At 35.6% G+C, this 9,039-nt stretch overlaps 1 protein-coding gene across 1 annotated transcript; it reads left to right on the plus strand.

Annotated features, from left to right (window-relative positions):
* The first annotated feature begins 1,128 nt into the window (after window positions 1–1,128).
* On the plus strand, window positions 1,129–6,041 carry LOC105328887 (sodium/glucose cotransporter 4). The gene is made up of 15 exons (XM_034443969.2): window positions 1,129–1,420; window positions 1,531–1,602; window positions 1,819–1,923; window positions 2,059–2,118; window positions 2,220–2,324; window positions 2,486–2,591; window positions 3,122–3,202; window positions 3,296–3,501; window positions 3,587–3,722; window positions 3,808–3,915; window positions 4,163–4,313; window positions 4,489–4,657; window positions 4,995–5,210; window positions 5,306–5,438; window positions 5,544–6,041. Exons 1-15 carry the CDS (start codon window positions 1,337–1,339, stop codon window positions 5,777–5,779), a joined length of 1,968 nt encoding a protein of 655 aa, XP_034299860.2. The 5' UTR covers window positions 1,129–1,336; the 3' UTR covers window positions 5,780–6,041.
* Window positions 6,042–9,039: the final 2,998 nt, after the last annotated feature.

The following is a 9,039-nucleotide window of genomic DNA, read 5'->3' on the forward strand; positions in this document are numbered from 1 at the left end:
GAAGTGAAAAAGATTCTGCATTAAAAGAATTTAAGTTCTGCCTCTAGAAATTGTTATGGAAAACATTGAGCCCCTTTTATAATAGGATGATTTCATTGTCATATCACACACTGAGCATAAGAAGACGATTTTAAAATATTTTTCTCTACTTATTCCCATGTAAAAAAAAAAATCAACCCCCATTGTGGCATCTCTCTAACCCTGGAGATCATGATTTGAACAAACTTTAATCTACTTCACCTGAGGATACTTCCACACATGTTTCAGATGTTCTGGCCAATTGGCTTTTGAGAAATTTTTAAAAGTTTTATTTCTATGTAAAAAACCGACACCCTATTGTAGTCCAACCCTAACCCTTGGGATCATGGTTTGAACAAAAATAAATCAACACGATATGCAGATGCTTCGATCCATACAAGTTTAAGTTTTTCTGACCAAAAAGTTTTTTGCTTTCAGCTCAGGTGAGCTAAAAACCTTATTAGTTGTTTCAAGTTGCAGCACTGTCTTTTACAAAACAAAACAGTAGCCAATAGGAAAATAGAAATCACGTCGAGCTTAGACAACAACTTCGATCCAATTAATGAATAGAAAAATAGAAAAAATTTCCTCCGAGAACGATAAGTAAATATTTTGACTTTCGGATCTTAATATAACATGAGCACAATTTGAGCAATATAATGATAAACCTAAGAAAAAACCAGTGTGACTCAAGCCAGCCTCTACAATTTTACTTCGTAGTACAACGAAAAGAAGTATAAGAGGCTGGCTTTAGTCACACTGATGACAAAACATAACTTGCTTTCTAATATGCATTAATAAACACACACAATATGAATACACATGTTCTATATCTAACCTAAACATGTCGGGAGATACTTTTGTTTCCATAATTAAAAGACACAAATTGACCAATTTCCGAACTCATAAACATGAGTTAATAATAAGGAAAATGAGTAACAGTTCTTCTCGAATCACTTCAAGTACTGAATAGCCCAGTAATACATTCTTTGGTATCTATTCAACCGCGTACATATGTAAATGCAGTAACTGCTTATAGCATATAAAAACACAAGGTAAACATTTCGGAGATGTCTTTCTTATCTCTCTCAACTGATTGTAAATTCATCAGATTTAAGTAGAACGTAAGCCTGCAATGAATCCCGAATCTAGGGCGATTTTTGCGCTGATTGGAGCTTCTCGCACTGCCTCTAAGATAACAGTTCCTTTACAGAAAGAAGATAAACTTTCCCCGAGTTAAACTAAACAATTAGTAAATGAGGTCAGATTCTGTGCTGGACGCTACCCTCGCTGGTTCAGTGTTAATTCGAGGCTAGTGATGGCGACCCCGGGGCTGGATCATTGGTCCGACATCGTTGTTGTTGTGATCTATTTCATTGGGGTCCTCGGAGTAGGATTATGGGTAAGCAATCACTATAGTTTCAATTAACATGTTTTGCTATTTGAAAAAAATAATCATTTACCAAGCACACCCCTGTTTAACCTGAGCACTCACTGGTATATTTATTTCAGACTGTTTTTCGGGGAAACAGGGGGAGCGTCAACAGTTATTTTTTGGCGGGAAGAAGTTTGTCATGGTTTCCGGTAAGCATGCTACCCTTATATAGAAGTTATAACAGTACCAGAAAAAATGTTGCAAATTTACTGTCAAATGCACTATTTAAAAACATGATACCTCCACTTTACGCAACTTATATATCTTTCTATTGCATTTCTATTGAACTGCTAGAAGATAAAACAGATAAATCTTTTTTTAGCACATGTAGCACGTATATAAACGGAATATCATTTCATCAACAGGTGGGTGCCTCCCTCTTCTCCAGCAACATCGGCAGCGAGCACTTTGTGGGGCTCGCCGGAACAGGTGCTGCGGCGGGCATCGCTATGATCTCCTATGAATGGGCGGTAATTACAGCGAGGCCGTAGATATTGAGCGATAGACTGTATTAGATAAAAAGCGATAGATGCACTCGGTCTCTGAATACATTAGTAAACCGAAAATTATTTTGAATAAATACAAAATGTTTTCTTTAATTTCAGAGCATGCCCCTAGTCCTACTGCTTGCCTGGCTTTTTCTTCCAGTTTATATTTCGGCTGGAGTAAGTACTGAAAAAATAAATCGGTACACAATGAAAAATGAAATAACATTTGCTCAAAACGAATTCAAATTATACATCAAAATGTATGAAATATTTCACAGGTTTATACACTGCCGGAATTCATGGAAAAGAGGCTTGGAGGACGGCGAATTCGGATATACCTCAGCGTTTTAGCCTTAATCCTGTACATTGTGACAAAATTGGCGGTAATTTCAAAATAGTGCAATGTTTACATGTATTTATCCAGTGTTCATGATCGTATAAAAGTATTGTATCAACTGTTTCATAATCGTAAGTATAGTGATGACAATTGTATTTGCCAAGGTTAGAGCTTACGTTTGTAATTTAACCGTGTATTAAAATGTAGGTCAGCATTTTTGCCGGGGCCCTGTTCATTCAGCTGGCATTGGGATGGAACATGTACGTCTCTATTGTGGCTCTCCTGGTCATCACAGGGATCTACACAATACTGGGTGAGATTATTTAATATATGATGTCAAAATACTTTATTCCAAATTGATAAACAGAAACACCGAACTTATTCTGCCTCAACTATTTAAAAAAATCGACAAATTCAATCACATCTTACTTCAAATGTTTGCTGGTGAATAGGAAAATAGGATCGAACTAAATGTGTAAACGGATTTTAATTCTCGATCAGTTTTCAGTATTCTTTAATTCAGAGAATAAATCTACCTGAGTTTTCGAAATGCCAAAGATGTAGATAATTTTGATGACATATTTGTCGAATTAAGTCACGAAAAGTACATGTAGTTTGATTTACTTGGTACTGATTAATGATTTGCAGGTTCAAATTCTTGGTCATTTAATCTTTCGTCATGAAATTTTCATTTTGTTAGCTTTAACTCATTAGCATATAATCCAATATTTCCACATTCATGACGTAAATTGGTTTCGGACTGGGCCAGGGCGCGTTCCGTTTGTCCAGTAGGCAGGTGCGTTGGACATGACCCGATCGATATTCTACTGTTTCTTTTTTCAGGGGGACTTAAAGCTGTGATGTATACAGATACCTTCCAAACAGTGGTCATGACGCTGGGCTCATTCGCCTTAGTAGGAATCAGTAAGTTAAAAAATTACTTATAAATCATCCATTTATTTTTTTTTCGTTCACCAGATCTAGCCCATTTCCTTTTAACTGAAAAATCTGCTGCAGGTTTTCATAAAATTGGTGGATATAACAACCTAAAAGAGAAATATATGGACGCAATTCCTTCCATTCGGAACCCCAACAGCACATGCGGATTTCCTCGGAGTGATGCGTTCAATATTTTTAGGGATGCCGTTACGGGAGACAACCCGTGGCCAGGACTTCTTCTGCAGTCCAGTGTTGGATGTCTTTGGTACTGGTGCTGTGATCAGGTACCGGCGACCGTCATTGAACAGAAAACACAGCAGAGATAAGGGAATGTAAAATGTCTTTAATCATTTCGCGGTTTTGTTTTAGGTGATTGTTCAACGATCTCTTGGAGCCAAGAACCTGACTCACGCAAAAGGCGGATCGATTTTGGCGGGCTACCTTAAACTTTTGCCATTGTTTATGATGATCTTTCCTGGAATGATCAGCAGGGCTCTATATCCAGGTAAGGATCCGTAGGTAAATGTATGTATTACCCCACGATCTCTGAGTATATTCGTACAATGTTGTTTTTCTACGCCGTTCTGTAGACGAGGTGGCTTGCGTCGATCCAGAGGAATGTAGGAAGGTGTGTGACAATCCTGTTGGCTGCTCAAACATCGCATACCCCAAACTGGTTCTGGAGTTACTGCCCTATGGTAAGTAATATAAATGGGAATTTAATATTTTTAAGGCAATTTATAAATTTGAAAAAAATATTGGTTTTATGTAAATGTGTTTTCATAAAAGATATGAAATTAGATACTTTTTTTTATTAATTTTAAAATGTTTAAATCTAGAAATTGAAAATTTTGGTTTACAATTTAGCAGAATATATTCATCATAACAAGTTACCTAGAGCGTACTCGGTGATCTCATCGGTAATCCATTCTTTCTTTCCCACAGGTGCCCGCGGTCTACTGATGGCCGTGATGCTGTCCGCCATCATGAGTTCTCTGACCTCGATTTTTAACAGTTCTAGCACCATCTTCACCATGGATCTCTGGCGGCGCATGCGTCCACAAGCTCACGAGCGTGAACTTCTTATTGTTGGAAGGTATCGCTTTATTTGTAATGAATTTTTTTCGTGATCATGAACCCCTATCACAGAACACCAAACCGACTAACACATCTCGACAATTACCAGCAACACTCAATGAAGCTAAAAAGAACTGACTTGAAACACCGGATTGGGCATATTGAGTTTCTCTCTAACTCTTGTAAATTTTCAGGATTTTCATCTTGTTCCTTTGCGCTGTCAGTATTTTATGGATCCCACTTGTTCGTTCTTCACAAGGAGGTCAGCTGTTTAACTACATCCAAGCCGTGCAGGGTTACCTAGGAACACCTATAGGAGCGCTGTTTCTCCTTGCCGTCATGTGGAAAAGAATGACAGAACAAGTAAATTTTCATCCTCTGAAAGTTAGGGCCAGTCTCGCATACACCAACTGACCATAAGCCAACTCGCTTAGTTTTTCTCGTTCTCTAGAATGATACAAACCCCATTCCTCTAAAATTAAGGAATTTCATTTACTAATTGGTGGGCTGAAAATAATCAATTTTAATGAGGACGAGAAAAATTATATGAGTTAATCTACATTCAGTAACCGTATGCAAGACTAGTTGTAAGTTCCCGTCACCTATATATAGAATGGAATGTCGATAGGAGCTGAAATGTCGTACTACATGTAACCTAATACATGCATGTACATTGTATATCTCATTCTGTATCGTTTAGGGTGCATTCTGGGGGATAGCTATCGGTCACACCTGTGGCATCATCAGGATGGGTATAGATTTGGCGTACCCCGCTCCCGACTGTGGGGAACCGGAAACAAGACCCGGAGTTCTGTTGAACGTCCACTACACGTATTTTGGAGCGTTGATGATATGTGTTACCTCTATTGCCATTATTGTTATCAGCCTTCTTACGACGCCAAGGACCGAGGAAGAAGTGAGTGCGTCATTCTATATTGACAACTTTACGTGAATTCATATCAATTAATCAATTTGTAAATATATATTGAACATTTCTATTTATGATTCAAGCTTAAAGGGGTAACATGGTTTACAAGAATCCGAGGTGATTCGTTGGAAGATAATTTGGAAATGAAAAATTCCAAAGATAATAGAGAAGAACCACAAAGTGAAGGTGTAAACAACGATGCAGAAAAGCAAAAAGGTATCTGTTTTATCAAGAGAAGCAATTTTAAGCAAAGATACTAGTTTTATGAATTTGTAAGTACATGTACGTGTACCTGCTATTCTTGTTAACATTTTTTTTCAGATGAGTCGATTGAGGAGGTAATGGACGACACTAGCGATGACCGACCCACATGGAGGCGTTGGCTGGACCAGATTTGTGGGATGCCTTCAAAGAGTCACAGCCAAGATGACCCTCACATTGGACCGGAAATGACGCAAAAGTATCTGAAAGAGTCGCCAAAATGGAAGACTGTATTGAATATAAATGCAGTAGTGGGTCTTATTCTGACCGCCTTTCTGTACGGGTTTTATCATTAACATTAAGACAACAAGCCAATTGTAATAGCTATTTCAGTGTTGTAAAATACATTTATTGTGCCAAAGGATAAGTGAGATATGACAGTCAAAAGTACTTCAAGTGCCTGGAACAAAGACGAATAGAAGGCACTCCACATGGAGAAGTAATCTGTTTGACTACATGTAGCATATTATTTTTATATAGATTTGTGTTGATGACATTGCTTGTGTCAAAGAACTGTATTATAACGTGTATATATAATAGTAAATAAAAGTAAACGTTTTTATTTATTGTAATTTGTAATCGTAGCGTGATGAATGAAGTATTGTGTACTCCGATAAGTCAGGACATTCTAGATTGTACGGAATATCAATAATTTCCACCACTCTACATGTGCATATAAGTTTAATTTTGCTCAAAACCAACATACAAAGTTATGTTACAACAACTTACAACAAAGCAAATAAATTAATTGATAAATGTTTTATATTTTAAAACTAAAGATTTTGAATTAAAAATAATTTCAATCTAATCATACGTAGATAATTTATTCTGCTTAAGTAGATCATTATACATCTTGTATGGTATCATCTCTTAGTACTTTGAAAAATAAACCCTTTTAGTTTATAATAAATGCATGTAAAGTTTTCATAATTTTTTAAAAACCTGGGGGAATAAGCCGAAGCATATGCCAACAAGTGGCCACAACCCTGTCACTAGTATGTTTCAAGGACAATCAAGCATTAGTATGAAATGTCTATTAACTTGAAGTATTTTTATTCCCGTGCTTACATATCTTCAGAGAATTTATGTGCGTGTAGATATAAAAAATTCCAATAAAAAAATCCATAACTTGTACCCCCTCAACGAATTTGTTTCGTATTTAAACATAAACATTAAAAATAAACAAAGATATAAAAAATATTTAAAACTCGATTAGAATCAAACAGCTACATCAACATACTAATATTCCAAGAAGTCCTTGCTAACCACTACACTATGGAATCACATGTTTGAATCCATTTAAATAACAGACTCAATTTAGTATTGCGCAAACATAATTCGGTCTTGGCCATTTGATTGTCATCTTAAAAATTGAAGGAAGAAGACTTACTTTTTACCATAGAGTGGGTCTTGGTACCATTTTTTCTTAATTAAAAAAGATAGACATTTACATGTTTTATCGGGAAACGTTCTTAAAAAAAAGGTATGATGACCCGCTCTATAAAAAAACTATAGTCTGTACAACCGATTTTTTTAGCCTTTTGTTGCTCAATTAGCATATGCATGCATATTTTGATGTCTTTATATCAATTAAATTTGCAGTCAATTTTTGAAGGTTTTGGCAATACTGAAAGCAAATGATATGTTTAATAAATGTAACAAAAGTGATATTTGTAAAGAAAAAAATTGTGAGCTTTTCAAATGGACGTAAGTGGTTTTATGCCTCGTCTTATTCCCACACGTTCAAATTTTAAAGTAATAATGAACAGTGTTTATCATTTGAGTAGAGGAATAACAAAATTGACCAAATTCACCATTCTTCTTGTGGACGGAGTTTGTTTGCTTGAGACAAACCAAAACTTTTCAGATAAAAAAAAAGATTCTAAAAGCACCAGGAAATCAGTGTGTCCTGGAACATCAGACCATTAACATTTTCGGCGATACAATTATAACCACTATCTTTATTTTACAAAATTCTAATTTCGAACCTTTTCGATGAAAAAAAAATAACCAATCGTTGACGACCTTTTGTTTAAAAGCAACCAATTATATCTACTCAAAATATGTCAAGTGTCTTTCAATTTGTTTGTATTATCTCTAACTAAAAGGAACAACGAGTGAAATCTAATCTTGCATCACATAAAACTACCTTTTATACTTGTTGTCAATACTTAATCAGTATGTTTTAAAACAAACCCTATTCATTATAAAAACTATAGTACATTTTGAGAGAATCATATTGGTTGAAGCAGGCCAATGAAATTTCAACAAGTTTCCAGCAGTTTGATATCCTCCATTGTCTCCAAAAAATATAAAAAGGCTTACTCAAGTGCGTTCTGATCACAGGTCAGAGATTTTGGACTCTGAGAAAACAAAAAGGGTAAGTATTAAGATAATTTCACTATAGAAGTTACATCTATATAGTTACTCTGTTGAAATAACCAAGGTGAGATTGACTCCAGACTCTATTAACAATATCAATTAAGTATTGAAAATGACGATTTGCTTTCTTTTAAAATTTCTCATTCGCAAACAACATCTACCTTTGTCTTACGGATCATTTGTATATAGCAAAAGAATTGACCCATAGGGGAGATTGCTTTCCCGGAAAAAAACATGCACTTTTAAAAGTCAAAGTTTATTTGATATATTCTACTGTACATATTTCTAGATTTTTATAATTTTCATTTAGAACCTGGCATATTGCTCTTGTAATTCTTAAATCAACCTTAAAAGTTGGCATAAACATCATTTTTTAGTAAAACGGTCTATTTCTGAATGAATTTTGGCCTAGAAATCCATCAGGGCAGGCCTGTCCCTAAAAAGCTAAGGTATTTTTGATCAAAGGAAAAAATTAAGATAGAATTTTTCTAGGAGCGTTCGTTAGGTCGAAATAAAAAAACCTACAACAATTTGAAAAACTTACCTGTATTATAGTGGTTTACATAATACGTTTTACACCTGTAAGGTTTGAATATCTCAGCTGGTTTCACCGCTATCACTTACTGCATATCTAAAGGTTGTTTTGAATGCTGATTCCACATAATTGCAAGATTCTTTTTAATTATCGGCTTGTATGAACACCTTTTTATTTTTTATTATCTAGCGTCATTTTCTTGAAATTTTACTCCCATTTTTTAAATGCACGTTTGCTCTTCAAATTGAAGACATTAATGAAAAAGTATTTTCTGAGCTGAAAGCAATCACTGTAACTATACCTTAGTGTAAGCACGCTTTCATGGCTTTGTTTGAGGACAAGAATCATTCACTCTGGTTACTCAAGACAGGTGCCACGTAAATAAAATCATGCCGAGCATAAACTCTTGCGTTTGCCTTTCCAGAACATCTAATAAGGAAATGGTACAATTGTGGAGAAGTGCTGCAAAGTAGATGCAGTTCGTTCTTTGCAAAGAACGTGTGCATTGGTGACATTTTATGCCAAAAATGCAGGAGGAGGGTTTATAGAATAGAAAAATAGGGGTGGTTAAGGTAGAGTTTTCCGTCCTCTTGCCACCCCGGCATCAGGTACGTCTCCTTAAAAAGGGATGCAGCTGAT

Source organism: Magallana gigas, chromosome 2, assembly GCF_963853765.1.
Source record: "Magallana gigas chromosome 2, xbMagGiga1.1, whole genome shotgun sequence".
Lineage (NCBI taxonomy): Eukaryota > Metazoa > Mollusca > Bivalvia > Ostreida > Ostreidae > Magallana > Magallana gigas.

Bases quoted from the DNA above. Each gene is read 5' to 3' on its own strand.
- LOC105328887 (XM_034443969.2), top strand. From the start codon at position 1,337: ATGGCGACCCCGGGGCTGGATCATTGGTCCGACATCGTTGTTGTTGTG. The intron at 2,119-2,219 runs GTAAGTACTGAA...AATATTTCACAG, and splicing joins CAGTTTATATTTCGGCTGGA to GTTTATACACTGCCGGAATT. The intron at 3,502-3,586 runs GTACCGGCGACC...GTTTTGTTTTAG, and splicing joins GGTACTGGTGCTGTGATCAG to GTGATTGTTCAACGATCTCT.